This window comes from Acanthochromis polyacanthus, chromosome 5 (genome assembly GCF_021347895.1).
Source record: "Acanthochromis polyacanthus isolate Apoly-LR-REF ecotype Palm Island chromosome 5, KAUST_Apoly_ChrSc, whole genome shotgun sequence".
Classification (NCBI taxonomy): domain Eukaryota; kingdom Metazoa; phylum Chordata; class Actinopteri; family Pomacentridae; genus Acanthochromis; species Acanthochromis polyacanthus.
The window spans coordinates 18,397,192-18,417,357 of NC_067117.1; the positions used below are offsets into that span (position 1 = coordinate 18,397,192).

The 20,166-nt window shown below is 39.2% G+C and overlaps 1 protein-coding gene across 6 annotated transcripts in view; it reads right to left on the reverse strand.

Annotated features, from left to right (window-relative positions):
* Positions 1 to 20,166, reverse strand: part of cpne5b (copine Vb) — a 142,261-nt gene that overhangs the window by 19,874 nt on the left and 102,221 nt on the right. For all 6 annotated transcript variants that reach the window (XM_022209449.2, XM_051948199.1, XM_051948201.1 and 3 more), the window contains 5 exons: positions 9,964 to 10,005; positions 9,625 to 9,700; positions 7,282 to 7,335; positions 6,480 to 6,541; positions 4,094 to 4,140 (listed from right to left, as the gene is read on the reverse strand). In XM_022209449.2, the coding sequence (XP_022065141.1) occupies positions 4,094 to 4,140; positions 6,480 to 6,541; positions 7,282 to 7,335; positions 9,625 to 9,700; positions 9,964 to 10,005 (281 nt within the window). The remainder of the gene's footprint in view (positions 1 to 4,093; positions 4,141 to 6,479; positions 6,542 to 7,281; positions 7,336 to 9,624; positions 9,701 to 9,963; positions 10,006 to 20,166) is intronic.

Genomic DNA, 20,166 nt, shown 5'->3' on the forward strand with positions numbered 1-20,166 from the left:
TGCTGCTCCCGCTCCTTGCACTAAGCTCCTCCAACCACACGAACATGGGCTTCAAATGAGTGAAAATCGTCGGGCTAAAAATGAACATTTACTTGTGGCTTCACACAGGATTTAAACTCCACTTTCCTGAAAAAAGTCCTTTGTTTATTCCTTTACACCATTACATCATTTGCCTATTTTGGACGTTGTTCCTATTACTATTCATTCTTCTGATTTGTGTCAAAAGTCTCCCATCATGATTTTCCTGTAAATAGAGCCAAGAGTAGGTGAAGAATGCTGCCTACCCCAGCTTTAGAAAAGCTTGGCGGTAACTGTGACCTTCTCAGATATCCCCGCCCCCCCCCCCCCCCCCCCGCCCCCCCGTAATACCATATCACTGACTCACTCAGTGTTAACAGCCCAGCTGGGTTAATTTGGATGTGTGCCAGAAATAGCTGTTGTCATTGCACCCAGTGAGGTGACACATACTCACCACTGGATTTCTCATTATTTGATAGTAGAAATCCTGCTGTTTGCCTGCTGTGTACTCATACACTCTTTAAATGTAATACAGGTGATTTTTATCTGAGGTCCAGAGTGTAACCATGTTGCATGTTGCTTTAACCCTTTTCAGAGCCATAAAAATGCTGCATTTATCAGTCTGTTAAAGTCATGGCATTCTGTCAGACACGAGCTAATTTTGTTATTTTTCTTCACAGCTTTGTTCAGATATACCACTTAAGATGAGGGAGAAATATCTGTCCTTTACTCAAGATTAGACAAGACATCAGGGGCCTCATTTATAAAGCTTGCGTACGCACAAAACAGGGCTAGAAAGTGGTGTACGCCACTTTCTATGCAAAGGTTGTGATTTATAAAAACAAACTTGGCGTGAGAATGTGCGCCATTCTTGATGCTTGCGTACACACAAAACAGGGCTAGAAAGTGGTGTAAATCACAACCTTTGCGTAGAAAGTGGCGTACACTGTGTACGTTGTGATTTCTAAAAACAAACTTGGCGTGAGAATATGCGCACCGGTGCACCAACTTTGATGCTTGCTTAAGCACATTTTGGAGACAGAGGGAACGGCAGTGCCGGAGGGTGAAGTGGTGAATTGAAACCAGATTGATCTCAAACCTTTATTGTTATGACATATTAGACTTGTAGAACCGAAAAAAATGTACATTCAATCGGTGTACAAATTATTTGTACATCGGACATGATCATAACAAATTTAGTGGCAGGGTGGCCTGGGTCAACACATGATTCATTCAACCTGACGCACAGCAGTGAAAAGACTGCCGGCCGGCGCTACGTAAAATGCCGTGGATCAGCAGCTTATTTATATACAGATACATTCATGAGTTACTTTGCATTGACCATTCATGGTAAAATGTGGGTGTGTTGTGGGCGGAATGTGAGGTGGATCCACCTGCGCGATCTTCCAGCTGGTGTCTGATTTATCAAGAAATTGCGTGCAGCTGTACTTATGCACAGTTTTATAAATCAGGGGCGAAGGGCATACGCCCATTTCACGCAAACTTTTAGTATGGATCCGACGCAATGTTTTATAAATGATTCCCCAAGTGATTAAGGGAGAATTTAATGAACTAAGAGTAAAACTCCTGAAAACAGCTCAAAGCCACAAACCAAACTGTGATTCTGTGTGACATCTAACCTGTCTGATGTGAAGATAAGTACACAGTGTGTGATTTGCTGTTTGATCCAGACTTATCCTGACCCAGAATGATCCACTCTCACTGGGATCATTTATAATTCTAAGTGTTTAATGAAGTTACTGTTGTTCTGCGTGCAAAAATGCACACAACTCTCTGTTATTGGAGACATGCACAGATCCTGCTGCTGTCTGAGGCTGCAGGTATTTAAAAAACTCAAGCAGCTGAAAGCAAGAAACAAACTTCAGCTCCTGTTAACATCTTGTTGGGAATGAAAAAAAAAACGGACTGCATTCATTATTGGTGAGTATAGTTAATCCAAGCTGTTAGTGTCTATTTTTACTGCAGTCAAGTTTTCTTAAAATGGACATTTCAATTTGTATCCTAATAGATTGGAAGCTGTGGAGGAAAAAGGTGTGTTGTCTGTGTGTGTTTGTCACAGAAACTGTGTCTTTAGTGCTTTCTGTGATGTGTTTGGGATGAACATTGGTACTGAAATATGGAAAAAGACTAGTTCAGTTGTTGTCAGCTTAGTGCAACACAGGGCATGTCTGAAAGGGGCTTATGACCAACACCACAGTCGGGAACTGACAGTTCAATATGGCCCAGGCTCCTTCTCCTACATATCAGCAGTTTAAAAAAGATAACAGTGACAGATTTACCATCAAATTTCATGTTTATTCTTAATGCAATGGGTCCTCGATTTTTCATGGAGGTTGAAAAAAAATTTCTTTATCTCTTGTTGGTTTTGCCTGCCAAGACGACTTCTGCTAAAGATTTAATCAAATCTAGGTCTCTAATTAAAGTAGAAATTGAGAGAGTTGATGAAAGTGAGTTTCTTTGTGTTGCAACTGATGATAAAATAATCTGAAAATCTCACATAAAACACGTTCAAAACAAAAATATCAACCAACATTTCAGTACTCATCAAAATAGAACACATTCTGGACCACAACTGGGGAAAAGGGTAAGGAGTAAATAAGCCTATGCTTTGTCCTCCTCCTTCTTCAGATATGTTGGTAATTATTTTTTGTTTTGTTTCATTTTGTTGTTGTTTTGAATATTTTTGATTTGACTTTTTTTCCTCACCTGTCCAAGCTAAAAACACTCATTCATTCAAACCAGAGTTGGCTTTCTCAGGCTCACTCACCATTGAGAACTGTTTTAAAACAGGTTAAAATACTGTATACGCTTCAGCCATCATCTTCACCTGTTGATGATGTATGTACACGTGAGAATACAGAAACAGGACATTTCAGCCAGCTAAAATTACCATGAAGTAGGACTGGGCGATATGGCCAAAAAATAAAATTTCGATTTTATATATATATATATATATATATATATATATATATATATATATATATATTAGTCATCTTGGACGATTACGATTTTAATCGATTTTTGTTGTTTCTTTGCGTCCTTTTTGCTATGGCTAGTGCTAGCCATGCCGCACTCCCGTAGCTGCGGGCACTCTTCCCATTCTCTGCCGGAGGTGCTGAAAGAGGTTAGTTGTGCTGCTACTCTTCGTTTTCACAGTACTTTTGCAAACCTTGCACATGACTGTAGTTTGCTCTGTGTCAGTCTCGTCAAAGCCGAACCACTTCCATATAATCGATGTAACATGAGGCCCTTTTCTCGCGACCAACTCTTCGTCTGCTGTTGTGTCCGCCATGACAGCGGTGTGAGTGTTTTGGCGGAAGATGATGAGAGGCGGAAGCAAACGTCAGTGCACAAGTTGTGAAAGGCAGAAGAAGAATCTGTATTGTTATATATTTAAGCTCTCCTCGATTTTACGATTTGGCAAATTTTGAAATCGTCAGGTTTTAAAAAGGCGAATTAATCGAATTAATTCGATTTATCGCCCAGCCCTACCATGAAGTCCAGTAAATCCCCCAGAGTTTGCTTTCACACAGGTGAAAATGTCTGCAGTACGTGTTGTGGTTGCCAAGCTGGGTTTGTGCATGTTTTTCAGGGGGTGATTTTAGCTGAAATCAATAGGAAAATGGGAAATTCAATTTTTTTTCCTCTAATAACTGTGATTCACACTGAAGAGCTCTTCTTTTGCCGATGCATCTTTTGGAGTGCTGTGTTCACTTCTAATTAGTGGCATAAATAGCGTTAGACTTAAGTGTGGCCTTTTCACACGCTGATGTCTTTGTCATGCTGAAGGTTTTGCTCCATTTACTTTATTTCATTTCTCCTAAAATGCCTGCTATAATCTCTGTTTAGAGCACATTGATTGAGCATTTAGGATGAAGAACTTTCCAGAAAAGGCCATCACTTATTGGAGACGCCGTGTGTACAGTATGTGTAGCCGCAGTGTCTGCTTGCATTTGTCGATTGATTCTGAAATTGGACATGCCACAGTCAAAGAGCACCACTATCTATTCTTGCCACCACTCCAAACACACACTTAGTTGTTGGTATCACTCACCATTAGATGCTGTGAAATCAATGGCCACAGTAAAATTGATCTGCGTCCTAGAAGAGAGATGGAAAAGGGGGACATTGGCAAAAATCAACAACAGAGACCAGGCAGCAATAACTACATGCCAGACTTCATTAAATTCCAGTGCTCTCACGGCCAGTACACACAAATATATATATAGTCTGTGATGCAATATGGAAAAACTAGTATTTCATTTTCTCACTAACTGTGTTAAGACACATGGCGCAGTCACTCATTTTATTTGACTTTCATCGTCACGAGTTGAAGCAGGAGGTGCCGAGGAGCCTCTGAGACACCGAGCCTGGTAACAAGCAATTAGACTGATGGAGCACTTAAGAGCAAATCATAATCCAATTTTCCCTGCTGATGAAGCACTCCCCTCTTCTTGCTAATTTACGGCAACGAGACGAGGCCTTCGGGGGCCTGAACGACAGCCTCTCATTATCTGTGAGAGTCACTGGGGACGACAGCAAAAGAATGATAATAAAATGAATGAGTTAAAGATTACCATTAACCTTTCAGTTTGGGGTGGGGATGGAGAATATGCCACAGCCTGACCCCACTAACCTCAGCATTAATTAAACCTCATTTTATTAATTCATGAAGCCTCTTTGAATGAATGACTGTCTCTGCATGGGGAAGGCAGGTTTGCGAAAAGCACATCTGCAACACGACATTTTTCCACTGTGATTCTGTCTTTTTTCTCTGTCAGTTGGAATTTAGGAGAGTCCAGTTCAGTCAGTGTATGTATCGGTGTGTTCGAGCTAAAGGTCACTTTTGGAAGAAAAATACATCTTTTGTAGACCTTTGTCTCTCTGGCGAAGATTCGTAAAACAGAACCTTCTTGACCCTTGGTAAAAATGACACTGCAGTCTCATTATGCAGTAGTTCGACTACTTTCTTTTTTGCTACCCATCTTCCTCCCTTGTGTTGCTTTCTGTTACAGTTGCAGCTCTTTTCTCTGTGAGCAAATGGGAACAAAATATCAATTGTTTCTGAACTTTTACTAAGATTTCTATGGGCCACAAGCTTCATCTCAATTCAAATTCTAGGCTAGTAAAAGGTAGCGTTGTTCAAATTGCTAACCTGATATGAGTGCTCTGAGCCATAATCAATGTGGAGAAATGACCACTCTAATTACATTCCAAGAATGTCATGGCCTCTCAGTGCTTATCCCTTAACTGCCTCTGTGCTTAAGAGTTTGAGAAAAATCAACAGTCTGACGACTTTTCATTCCACCTCAGTGCTTTTAAACTATTTGAATAGTCAAATTATTCTTGTCCTTTTATGATTATAGTGGTTGTCAAATAAGATGTAGAAGCCGCCAGAGTTCACTTTTCATCATGATGAAAGCTGTAAAGCTGAAAATTACTGAGAAGTGCTTTAACAGCTGGTAAAGAAAAGAGGTGGTGTTTCTTCTGTTCTATGGCTGCAAAGAGCTTAGACAGTTTAAAAAGCACAGTTTCTTAACTTTCATCCATTTTGTAAAGAGTAAGAGGCTCCTTATTTGTAAGAACCAACTCACCTAATACGTCATTCAGTAAGTGCCAGAGTAATGTTGGGTGGCAGACTGATGAGGATGATATTTCTGAAGTGCGGCTACTAAACCTTAAGGTTATTGTATCATAAATCTGCCAAAGCCAGGAACTGTCAGCGAAATCTGTCACACTTGTCAGCTCTGCCACAGCACACAAAACCTCTGACAGCCGACCCGCTGTGGTGGGACAGTGGAGATCAAAGCACAGTCCAACCTGCCTGAAAGGCACAGTTCACCTGAGAAATATTTGATATTCACGTGTCAACCTTTGGTACACTTTGGGAGGACAGCTTAGCTTTAGCCAGCTTATTTAAATACAGATTTGGCACTTTCTTACCACAGGCAAGACCTGCTTTGAACTTAGGAATCATTTTTCAAAAATTGCAGTGAAACACTGTGATTGTGGTGCCACTACATGAAAGACAAGGGATAAAAAATGTATGTATTTCCATTTCAGTGAAGACCCCAAATACACACAAATATGCAAAACAACTAGAAAACCTCAAATGCATTGATATTCTTTATTCTTCTGTTCTTTTCTTCATTAATGCACTTTAATGCAGTAATTTCGGCCATTATTGATAGTAAATGATCAGAATTATTCTGTGTGTCTTGTGAGTGTGTAAACAGGTTTAATGTAGCATTAAATAAACAGACAAAATCTTCATGAGTCCATGAAATGAACATTTCACCTTCATGCAAAACTGCGGCGTTGAGTAAAACCATAAGGTGAGTAAATATTTTTTTACATCTGCTATGCGTGTTCTACTTTATGGTTCGCCTAATAACTAAGTGAGAGGCAGTGTAAGTATGCAGATGGCCATTCCCACTCACCCTCCTTTGATGTAGTCTAAGAATGTGAACTCTGACTCCACCGAGAACGAGAGCAGGGTCACCTGAAATTAAAGACAAGGAGAGAAATTTGATTAAACACAGTGAGATTGATGTTTTTCTTGAAATACCTCCCCAAAAAATCTTTTACATCAAGACTCATTCAGCACCTCACAGCCCTCTCTCTTTGGTACAAGATGTGAGCCAGGTCCTTTTTTGATGACTGACTCATTTGCATTGCCAGAAGACAAGTTTGAAGACAAGATGAGAAGCATTCGTATGCATTACTTGCTCTGCGAGATAAGTTGTGTGAAAATTGGTGTCTCAACTGGTGTTGTCCACGCTGATCTGTCAGAAATGAAGTCCTCCATGTTCTGCAGCGTCTTCATCCTTATGTTGCCCCACTTACATACTTTATGCAGCCACTTTTTTACCAGCTACATCTCATACAACTCAGACTCTAAGGCTACATCTGCCATCAGTACCACATGCAGCAGTACAGGTAGTAGATATACACACACAACTATTCAGTAAGGTTTTGTCTTTTAGCTAAATCTCAGAACTCCTTTAGCAACAAAGCTTCTCTCTTTTGTTGTTATGTAATAGTGTAATTATCTGCTGTGTGTGATTAATTAATGAATTAATGTACTTCATATCCTTAGAGAACCTAGAAAACCCATCATCTCCTAAAGATCCACCGTTTGCACGATAATTAAAGAGGGAATTATTTAACAGAAGAGAAATAGGTGTGAAACAGAATGGAGGCAAAGTGCCAGTACTGGTTAGCTGCTAGAATCATACTCACTGTTCCAGAGTTGACGTATTTCTTTTTCTTCATTTTCTTCTTGGTATTAATCACCTAAAAAACAAAAAAAAGTGGTACTGGTAATGTAGATGGCAAACATTTTGGTTATGAAGTGACTAAAATACCAGTTATATACATATCTCTAGTTTTTTTTCCTATTCTTATTTGGATTTTTAATTGCTTCTTTATATCATGTAATTGATTTCTTAAGCTTAATTCATTTTTAATTTTAACTCTTTTATCCTTTATTTATTAACATGTTATACTCGCTGATATTATTTTTTATTTTTTTGCCTTGTGTTTATGGTTTTACCTTCTATTGTCTTTTATTCCATTTATTTCCATTACTTGGAAGTGGCGTTTTATTATTTTTATATTTAGTTGGTTTTGAGCATCTTTTACCTTATTTGGACTGACCAGCCTTCTGTTTTTTAGTGTTCTTCCTGGGTATCCTTAATTTCTTTTTTTGCCCCGTCTGTGAAGTGCTTTGGAAACTCCATTTTTAAAAGGTGCTATATAAATAAAGTTCTTATCTTTTCAAAAAATCGGATAATGATTACTCTGGTTACACATGCTGTATATACGTTTAGTGCCAGAGCTAGTCATAAAATGTTCGGTAATTATTACAAAAGCTGACAGTAGAGAAACAACATATCTCTGTTCAAAAAATGTATGTTTCTTGGCAAAGCTCCACAGTGTTTTATGCAAACTATGACACAACTGCTCAGCCTTTAACACCCATCCATAGCAGCCTATAATTAGGAAACTATATATAATTTGATGTCTTCAGGATATGACTAGCTACTACGTATTTATATATACATTAAAGTAAAACTTCCATTCGTCATCATATTTCCTTGTACACACATAAACACCCTTTAGTTTTACTGTATAATTACACCCTAATTGGCTGGAACAAATATAATGAAGGCTTGTATGGAGGCGGTACGAGGAGATTGCGTGTCGTCCCACGTATGTACACAGTTTGTCTTAACAATGAGTTTGTCCATATGACTGATGGATGCATGCATAAAATAACAGATGGGTGTTATAGGAAAGTATAGCTCATGTAAGAAACACTTAATCTTACAATACAGTGTACGCTCCTCCATCAATCACTATTAAATGGAGGAAGATTGGAAAGCCAAACATGCATCTCAAGTTACAATGAATCGATGGGTGGGAGAGAGAGGCAGGCTTAAGGTGCAAGACTCACATTTACTTTACCAGTATTCTATCAGCTCCAGAACAAGAGCGAAACGTCAATCCGAAGACCAAAGACGTCTCAGCTCATTACCTCAATTCTCTATGGCTGCTAGGCATGAAAGTGACAGCCCCTAATTTAACATGGAGGGATGGCAATTTGTCTGACACATTGAACAATCTGCTGATGCAAAAACTAAAGGGCCTTTCAGTCTCACTGGGAGGTAGAGTGGAATCAACAGCAGCGTATAATGGAGCTGACATCTTAAAGACAGGTATTTGTCCTTTGCTGAAGGCCACCAAACCACAGAGGCATAAAAAAAAGAGCATGGTAGGATTTTGACTTGACATCCATTCGAAAATTATAATTCTTTTCGGGAGGATTGATTGCAGATGGCTGCCTAAATACCTGCAATCCTCTAACTGTCATGTTTTCCTTATAAATTAAAGTAATAAATTGTGTTTTGTGCAAAATAACTGGTGGTTTTGGAAAAACATAGGCCACACCTGAGTCATTTTGAGTTCTCACAGTTCAATCCTGGATTCTAGGATGAGACATTTAAATGAGTTGTGTTAGTAATTTGCATACAGAGCTGTATTGTATGCTATTAGGAGAGACGGTAAGCTGTCCCCTGAGAAGTACTGAGTAATAGCTATGATCATTTTAAATCCCTGGATTGTTCTCCTATTAATCCTGTTTCATGCTGCTGCTAATAGCTCCATTTCTATGTGTGTCAGGATCCAGGTGATTATAGTGGCAAAATAAATCTCCAATTTTGAAAAGAAGAACATGGGTGAGAGAAATATCTAATTGGATGTATAACTGTTTGGGGAAAGTGGGGAGACACAAACAAATACTGTACCACAGATGCCCTTTAAAGATGAATTATCACTGGATGCAACAACTTCTCCAATATGTTTTCTGTGTCTCTTCAGTAAATGCATTTATTTTCTGCAGAGGTAGAGGATACTCGTGGAAAGGAAAACATAGTAGTAATGGAAAACAGTGCAACAGGGATGTCAGAGACAAAAATGTCAATCGCGTCAGAAATGGGATCCAAGCTATCCGGCATACTGGTAATCCAGATCCCAGGAGCCAACAGACATGTTTTTGAACTTGAGGTAACTGGAATTACTCACCTCATACACATTGAACTGGCTCTGCCCTCGAGCTAGCTCTCGGTAGCTGGTCGTAAAATCCCCAATGAAGTCATGACTGGGAGAAGGAATAAAGGAAGAGATATACCAGTGAGTGCGAAGAAACATCCGGTGCAAATAACAACAAATCCTCAGGGCAAGATGATACTTTGTGACAGGAAACATTAGATTCTTGGGTGAATACTGAGGAAAAAGCTCACTGGACTTGGACTTGCATAAATTTGAGATTACATAGAGTATTATCTTTAACAAAATGTAACGGTATGATGCAGATTCCTCAGTTTGATATTAGTCGTGTCATGTCTTGGAAATAACACCCACCTTCCATCCCGATCCCAGTCATACACCTCCACCTTGATCGTTCTGGGGAAACAAGTCAGAAAACGCATTCGATACGGTTTTAAAGAAACATCCTTGCTAACAAATGGTGTTACATTTGTTTTAAGGTCCATTCAGTAGCTTGTTCTGGAGCTCACTAGGGAGTTTGCTAAGATGTCATGGGGTTCTAAATGTTCTGAATGTTTATGCACATGTGGATGAGAAATATGAACATCACTGTTTGAAATGACATGACAACAAGGTGTCTACATCAACAGAGGAAGACAGTGTATATGATCAAAACCCAGATTAAGCAGTAATGGACCATCTGATAGGATATTTTTATTAACTGATGAATCTTGACATGCTATTTGTTGATACTGTGGCAGTGATTGACTCCAAAAGGCACCTTCAAATATTTTGCCACACTGATTGGCATTAAGTACTAAAGTCAGCAACATTGTTTTAATATAAGAATATTGTCTAAAATCCAACAAATGAACAGACGAAATTCCTTCTGTGGACAAATTACCCAGTTTTCCTTATTCATTATGAGACTAACATATTAAACTGTCAGAGGATTTGACTTGGCCAGGCTTTCTTTGTCTAAACTGGGACGACAAATCCTAAAACTCAAATTAGAGGCAGTGGGTACCAAGGTGGTGGTTATCAATGTTTTGTTTTTCTCCATCATGCTCTGTCAAGAAAAAGGCTGTTTGATAAGTCATTTGACTCTTCTTCTGCACAAAATGGACTAATACATGCCACCTACTTCACTCAAGAAGTAGCAGTTCTAATGAAGAGCTATGAACAATCCAAAAAATGTATGACGGCAAAAACTGCTCCCACCGCAAGAGAGAAATGCTGGAACAAAATTGCCAATCGTGTGTTAATATATGTATTTTACCTCTCAGTTCAGCTGTCTACATGTTAGAGCTCTTAAGCTTTATTTCATTTAAACATGATACTCCTGATGTGCATTTAGGTTTGACACACTCTCACAGGAAAGGATATGTAGAGATCACTGTAGTTTTTTTTTACCAAATCAAAATGAAATTAAGGTTACTGACTACATATTCTCTGTGATAAATAGTAATCAATTTACTATTCCATGTTTCGTTAGCTGCTATACCAACAATGTCAAATGGACTTTGCAACAAATCAGGACTCAAAAGCATATTTACATATTTTCTGCATTATCATCTGAAAGTGGAAAGGAAAAGGAAAATAATTAGTTAGGGAATGAGGTTTCTTACAGCAGATTTAAATTCCAAATTCTAAGGAGAACCGTCATCTGACACTGGTTACCACAGTGATCTAATCAGGTTAAAATAGAACCGCCTTTGTGACATTAAAAATGATCGCTTTAGGCTCAACCTACCCCACTAACCCATTAATCTCTCTTTGTATTACACGCTTCATGTCTGAAGTGTCATGTGTAAACAATCACACTCTCCAGCAACAACTTCATTAAGGCTTTTGTAATTATCAAGGATAAGAGGCAATATACCCCCTCCCTATATCCATGTTTTGTTTTTTGTTTTTTTGTTTTTTTTCTCTTGTTGTTTGTTCATATTTGCTCTATGTTCATTGGCGTGTTCTGTGCCTTGGGCATTTTGTGACCATGTAATTATATGTGGATTTTTCTAATAAAATAAAATATTTGATCACAAAAAAAAAAAGGATAAGAGGCAATATCAAGATCGAACAACAAGAGAGAATGTTTCCAAAAAATCCTGAAGGAACTCCAAAATCAGTTAAAACAGATGTCATTTGGCTCTTAAACTGTAATTCTTCTGAGCATTAGAACAAGTCTGCAACTTGCAAGAAAAAAAATGAAATTGTATAAAACACTCCAAATATTGTAACTCGCAAACTGCAGCACATGCTAACTTCCAACATTCAAACAGAACATCAGAAAAAAAGACACGCTGACGACATGTTGCACAAATGCAGCAGACACAATGTCCCCGCTGAGGAGAAAAAAACTTTTCCTGGCACTTTCATTCCCCATTCACATTGATCTCACCCCCATGTCTCCCCTCTCTCACTTCTCTGTCTTACACAAGTACTGACACCATCCAGATCCAAAGAAAATAGAAACAGGCGCTACATCATAGACTCCTCGCTGCCACTGAGGAACAGAAAGATGCCTGATATAAGCCAAACTTCCTCCCTGCCACCTAGCCCCTGTCGTTCCACAGTGACAGTTTGTTCTTTTGAGGTTATCTTCAAGGCTGAGAGCTTGAGAAATGTGCTTGTCACTTAGGTGATAGAAACATGGCGCTTCTCCTGTAGCATAGAAACGGGGCGTGAGCATTTAGAAATACGACAGATATAGAAAGTAGCAGCAGAAAAAGCGAAGCAAAAAGTAACGAAAGAAGTAAATTATATTTCCCCTGAACAGGAACAAAGGGAGCATTGTAGTTTCAATACACACCATGTTACTCCAAATAAGGATCTGGAAGCTGAAGTTATGTCTTCTCAAAGCCTTCGTCATAATTTTATTTCAAATCGCCCTCTTCTAATTTACAGATCTATCAAAGGAGTCCAATCCTTGAGCGGCTCTTGAACTCTCTGAACAATATACACTCCAAAACTAATTTGCTACTGATATCTATGGCTACTATTCTAAGACGTCTTTAATGAAAGTGACTCGTCTTCAGTTAATGGAGCATCTTATAGTTGAATGGAACAAAACAAGACTGCATCTGATGCTGAACAATTCTTCGTCTCCAATTACACAGATCTATTTGTGATCCGTTGCCAATGACAGAAATAGACCATGCTTCAGTTACTCAGGTTAGCTTGTTAATGAGGAAGACTCTATAGCACTGAATTATATACCTTAGGCACTTCCTGCTGGGGTACAGTGGGTGTGAAAGATGTGTGTGTGTGTGTATATATATATATATATATATATATATATATATATATATATATATATATATATATAGTTTTTTTTTTTCCAGAAACCAGTTGTTGAGCAGAATATACAGCAGCATGGCAGCATCTTTCACTTCCCTCATTTTGCTTCACACTTCACACCTCATCTTTCCCCTCCTTGACTTACTTATCTGGAACAGGGCCTTTGACATATTGGATTTCTGTTTTCCTTCTGGAACACTGCGAGTACATCCGCCTTCGCTGCCTCTTATCAACTCTTCTCCTCTCATTCATTTATTCTCTCTTCTTGTCTACATGCCTGTCCTTCTCATTCATTCTCCTCGTGCTTGCCGAAATGTAGCCTGTTGCTTAGATTTCTTCAAGGATCAGATACGTGTTGTCACCAGGGATTCAGCTGGATCCTTCTATGTGAGCAGTAGTCTACCTAATTGCTGTGCCACCATTTTATTTTGTTTATCCCTGACTCTGTGTTTGCAGGATATTCAAGAAAAAAATGAATGAAAATATTGTCGTGCGATAGACCCTGGCCATAATTTAGATCTGGGATTTCCATTTTTTGCTTTGTAGCAATAAGAAGCACTCTTATGTATGACCGCAGAGGTGCAGTGTAGTGCTAAGGTGGCAAATAGCCAACTCAAGGGATGGGGATTTATTGTACACTTCGTTAGAAACAACCACAAATAATTGGTCAATCATGTTAGAGTCTTTGATGTAATCTGTAGTGTTTTCTGCAGCCAGTCTTTATTTTTCCCTACTCATTTCAGCCTGTAAGGCAGTCAGTATTCCCAGGCAGCAGTACAAAGTATGCAGGTAAAACTGCACCATGTCTGAGGAGACTCTTAAAGACAAACTCAGGCAACAATTGTCCCTTTTCTTGTCTTTCATAACCTATGTACTTCAAACAAATAAAAAGACAAAGCAAACACATCAGTGCACTTTGAAACTGTCAACAATAAAAGAGCAGGTGCCAAAGCTTGCTATGAGCTCTACAAATGGAAGATAACTGAACTAATAACCCAGTCTCACTTCCAACTTGTCACATAGGGACACTGTGCTATGACCCCTCACATTTTAACGCACTGGCCACTTGAGCATCATTTTTTTAACATGCAGGTTAGAGCAGTAGGCTTCGAATGACTCCCCAAGTATCAGAAACAGACACGGCAAAACTGCAGCTGAATGTTCTCTGCTGGTGTCATCACTGTTTTTCATTTTGAGGCAATGAATTATACATCACCTGTGTTAGAAGTTGTAACAGCTGTAGCAATGAAAAAAGAGGGGAATGTTGCTGCAAAAAGGAGATGTTTGGTTTCTAATATGTGGTTTATTTTGAGGAAAAATTCGATTTCAACACAAAGTACGACCTTTTAATAAACCTAACCCCAAACTCTTGGTGCTTAAACTTGACCCAATATTGACTGAGAACAAATATAATACAAATAATGTTAAAAATAAATGACCAAATAATCTGGAATGCTCACCCTGGTATCCCAAGTTAAAGGCTCTGGTGTCATTAATGCCATCACTTCCTTAAACTTGCATCTAAAATAAGCTTCTGACAAACCATCCATTTATGATGAGTTTGGACTGAGAATGTGCTGCAAATTATACCATTTAGCTACCTGGCTGGGACAAATCTAACACCAGTACACATGAAAATTCAACTGTAACTGTAGGTCCAAAATGTCCATCATAGTGTTCTTTAACTTCCATGAAAATGGCTTGACTCGTTACAATTTTGAGACAACAATGTATAAAAGGCAGTTATTATTTGGGATTCATCACATTTCGCTGATAATTAACCCATTTATTAAAATCTAATCTGAATACCAATCCAGTGCATGAGATTAGTGACACTGTAGTTAGTCATAAAACAGCTTGTTGGTTTGTTCATATGGATTCCAGAGCAGCTTCAACAGCTTAGAAAGCAGCAGTCTGACCAAAACCCACCCTTCATCAGCTCTGCGTAAGAAAAGTTTTTCAAGAAAAAGTCTATCTCGGGTTAAGAGTGGCCTCCCACTTCTCACTCCAACTGTGCAATTCTAATGAGAAAACCCACCTGGCAGTTTCTTATTATCACCTGCTGTGATGTGATAGACAGTCAACTGACTATGAAGAGAATCTCTATATCACAAACATGCTCAATATTTTCTTCCACCACTGAATCACAAAGATCCCTTATTTACATAAAATTTTACCTTTTGTCCCTCTCTCCTTTGTTCCTTTTCTTCTCTTTTCTGAAGAGGCAAGGAGGCTTTTAATATTACTTTGGGAGGATAAGCGGGGAGAGAGGTTGCATCTGAACCAAAACATGCTGATTTGCGGAGAGAGATGTGACTCGCACAAGGACTGCATGTTGTAATGGGAGACCCCTTGTCTTTTCCTTTCAGCGTGCACACTTATGGGGTGTTATTCGGGCCGCTTCATCCATTAGTTGTCCCGAGGAGTCGTCCCCAGATGGGAGACAACGTCAGTAAGGAGATGTGGCAGAATGGTTTAAAGACCTTGGGTGCTGCTTTGGAAGCACATGCTTGTTTTCAGAAACGGCACTTTACTGAAAGCTCAAAACCTGAAGATGCAATGCCACATCTGCCTCGGGAAACGTGCTGTGAATGGACCGAGCAGACAGTCAGTGAGATCTTTATAGTCTCCTCACACAACTGTCAGTGGCGAAGAAAAAGAAATGGCAATTTTTTTTTCCTCCATCATCTGAGTTTGAGTTGCTTTGAAAAAGTTTAATTGATTCATGTCTGAAGTGCACTCCCATACAGTATGTCAACCACAAGAGTGTAAAATGGACCTCACATTTAAAACCTATTACAGTAAATGGCACTTTGAATATGGTGGAACAATCGAGTGCAGCACTATTTTTCAGGTGCCTAAAAGTGCTTATTTGTCTGGTGTGGAAGAAAAAGTCATGCAATCAGTGTGAAGGGTGCATAATCTCTTTTTGCAGGGACACTGTATCTTCCTCCCTTTGCTCGTTTAGAGATGTCACTTGGGAGCGAGGCAGAGAACCCTATTAGGAAATCCTAAGTGCTCTTTGTTGAATTCGCTCCAGGTTTTCCTTTAGCCGTTTGGTGCCACTAATGAGAACATATCCAAACTAAAGCCCTCCTCTAATTAGAGCAAAGCAAACCAGCAGTAGGTCATCTGCTGACACACATGTGCAGGATTTTACTCTTAACAGATAGCAGTGCCTTGATGCTTTCCCAGATATGTGCTGGACTTGGAATGAGAGAGAGTCAAGTAAGCGCCAAACCAGAAAACAAGATGTGTGAACCTCAGGAACTGCTCTTTCATCCAGATACAACACCACCAATATAGGGATACTGCTTGTGAAGGCATTCTCCACCCACACCACATATGCAACTCTAATTCTTTGGGGTCATATTTTTTTGAAGGGCTCATTTGGTGAAGTGCTGAGCCCTCAGACTTTGAGATAAGGCGTCCAGAGAATTCATTGTATTTTGCAGCAACCAGGAGGCATATAATGTAAGAATAAGCCAGCAGACAGACAACACACCCCCTTCAGGTTGCTGTGAGCGTGCTTCCATCCACCTCTTTAAAATCCCATTTTCAGTCTGCTTGGTAGAAATTTTTATCGAAATATTGCATATTTTTACTCTTGGTTGACTTGTAAAAGTTGACATATCAATAAAAATAAAAGTCAAATAAATGGAAATGAGAATGTACATGAAGCCTTAACCTGAACTTAACATTCACCGAGGCTCCACGAGGAAAGACAAACAATGGCATCTAACTTTTAAGTTTGAAGTTAAGGGTATGATGTGAACACACTATTAGCAGTTTTACAGATACACACACATATGAACGGAACATTTTCCTGCACATCCCATGGCAACCGTTTGTATCCTGCACACGTTGCCAATATCAAATCAGTGAAGACGCGTTCAGAAAAATATTCTGAGGAGGACAGAACCAGAAATTCCAACTCGTCTCCAAAGAAACAAGTCTTGTTTTATCCTGCATTTTGTTCCTCTTCCATCCAGCAGCCTGACAGACTTGATGTGATGATAGTGAACATGTCATGTTACATATGATAGTTGTTTGTCAGGACTCAGGCTGCAAGTCTGGAGGGTGGACATTTTTATTCAGTACCCTTTTGATCCAGTAACTATTTTTTCTCTTTTGGTCCAAGAACTCTACACTAAAAGGGAAAAACATACTAAAGTTTTGGTTACTGAGTTTGCGTCATTCAACTCTAATCAACGCAGTTTTTCTATCTTTACAAGCAGGAATGATCCCCCTTTTTGTTGAACCTTTTGATACGAGTGTTATAAATTGGTGTAAAAAGAAGTAAATGCATCTGTCTTTCTCTCGTTCTTTGCACCGTCCCACCACTTCAAATAATTGAAAGCTTTCCTTCACTTGACAGATGTAAACAGTAATTACATAGACCAAAAGGATTGACAGCCTAAAGAGCTGTGTTTGTTGCATGAATACAGCTTGTGTAATAATGTACCACCAGTAGGGTTGAAAAAATGACTTATTAGTAGGTCTCAAAAACATTATAATTAAAACGACGGATGGACTGACAGACCTTTCCACTCCCCTTTCATACAAACACGGGCACAAAAAGCAAGCAAAGTGACACACAGTCTATTCTCACCCACACTCAAATATATAACCTGTTTATAGCGCTGTCTTGGTGATATTTCTAGACTTGCAGAATCTCAGGCTGTTTCGGCTTGTGGCTTGTCACATTTCATTACCTTCTGTGTGTGGGCATGTGTGTTTGTGAGTGCATGTTTGCATTTTAGGAAGTGTCTTTGATGCCCAGCTCAGTCTCTTGTGTATGATTGGCTCTGACAGCATAGTGACCCCTCCTTGGACTTCACGTGCGATTGGCTGGCTGACACAGTTTCACCTAAACGCTTCTTACGGCAATCTCATACATCATCCCATACACAACAACCTCATCAGTACCTCTGTCCTCTTTTGTTGTTTTGGGATTCATCTCAGTTTTCTTGGCACACGCCAGGTTCTCAGTATTCTCACTAATTAGAGTTTGCTTGCATGCAAAAAGAAAGGACCACCGTATGTGACAGAGAGAAATCAGAAAGGAGGGAGAGGCAAGAAAAAAACGGCGACAGTATTCCACATGAAATATTTCCTCCTCACAACAGTAATCTGTCTGTCACTCCTTTCTCATCTCTCCTCACAGCTCCTTCATGATTTAGCTTGTTTTCTTCTCAGCACTGTCTTTTAAATTAGAAGCGTGCAGATAAGCTGCGAGGAAAGTGAATTCATAACCCCTCTGACACAACATGTCTGCATTAATTATGTGCCTTCAGGGAAGAGTGGCCCATCATTACTTTAGTTATTTGGCAAGTAATGAAATCCAGTGTTTTCATGGTCAAAGTGTACAAAAAGAAAGCAAATTATAAAATAGTGTTGAAAGTATTTGTGAACTGTGCATTCATACATTAATTTATCATCATATTACTCATGTAAATTATCTTGAAAGGTTATAAACCAATTAGCTGGGTCGATTAAAAGCAATTTTGAGATAATCAGCCTTCAATTTACTCAAAGCCTCGCCTCAAATGCTTTTATTACAAATGTCATCGTTGCTAAAGGAGACAGAGGGGAAACTAAACGTGATAGTCTGAGCAGGAGAGAGATAAAAGCTACTGCTCTTTGAGATAACACGTACAGTATATTCTTTAACTTTAGCGGGAAACTATCAAAAACAGGTGGTTGAGTAGAGTTAGAATTTGAAATTCGTCACTGTACAGAAAGACTTGGGCTGTCTCTGAAATCATCCAATCATTTTCTATTCACTACTCTCTATATAGCGACTACTATATAGTGAACTATGTAGGGAGCTTATATGTAAAAGTAACACTTTCGTTGTTGTTATTAATAAATTGCTGTATTTTTTTCACATGCAGAAAAAATACAGACAAGAATCGGCCTTTGGATAACCTATATCCTTCCATCACTCATCTTGAAATGAGTGATGTAGCCTTTTACAAGCTTTCTGTTCTCACCCAGCACATATGCACTTTACAGTGAGAACAGTAGCACGTTCAACACTATTACGGTAACTCTTTCATTCTCACTTCCATGCTTGAAACACTGGCTGATTGATTTCAGATGGATGTAGACTAAAGCATCCTCTCATCCTACAATAATCCATTTTTGCTACAATCATCCAGAGCGTAGTCATCTAAGCTAATATTGTTTTTATGAGAACACTTTGTCTCCAGCTAACATTTTAATGTAACAAATGGTTTATAGAACATGCACTTGATGGCTGCATGTGTGATATCATGATACCCTAAAGACAGCCACCGAAGCTTACAAGCCTCAGGCAAAGGCAACTGGAAGAAGTGAGGAACACTGATTTTGTATTCGGTTGAAGAGCTTTCCAGCTTTCTGATTCCACTTGTACTAGAAGCATGTTAAACTAAAAATAAACAAACAAAAATACATATATATAAACCAAACTACCAAACTACTAACTTATTCTTGGTTACATGGATGAGAACTAGTGATGTGTTGAGATGTCAGATAACAAGCTGAAAACTTCCCCAATAAATCTAATAGAGAAATTTGACAGAGATGCCAACACTACTTTCTGATATAGGCTTCACACCGCAGCATTCAGTTTAATACATGGTAGACGTGCACAGGACTTTTTAAACACAACCTGTGACACCACAAAAAACGGCAGAATGAAACGCTTCTTAGCCTTACTAATAATGCTGGTTTCCAACATGTACAGCTTATATTAGTGCAGACAAACACACTGTTTAATTGACTCTTCATGCTTTTGCCCTTTCAAATGTGCTCTTACTTCAGCCCCTTGCTCACTGCTTCAACATGCGGAGCTTTCCAGAACTTGACAGGCTAGCTGTCCCTAGTTACGGTTGCTAACCTGTGATTGGACGAGCCTTGTTTGAGAGAACTCCAGTAATTTTACACAAACTGCTGTGTTTTAGCAGTACGTTTGTATCAGTTAGGCATTATCTCTGAGGAGACGGGCATTGATAGAGAAACACGGCATTGATAGAGAAACACTAGAAGACAGAGGGCAGTGGAGCTTACAGAGGCTCATTGTGCCCAACGGGTGTTTCCTAGTAAAGATCAATACAGAGGGATGTCCTGAGCACACAGTGGCTTTGACACAACGTGGCAGTAGGAAGAATGTGAGGCTTAACACCACGGCATGTTTGAACTGATATTGATTTTGGCTGGTTAAACTCGTCCACTCAGGGTGTGGTAATGGCTGTCAACAGTGCACAGTTTGTCAGTCAGAGAGGCACTGAT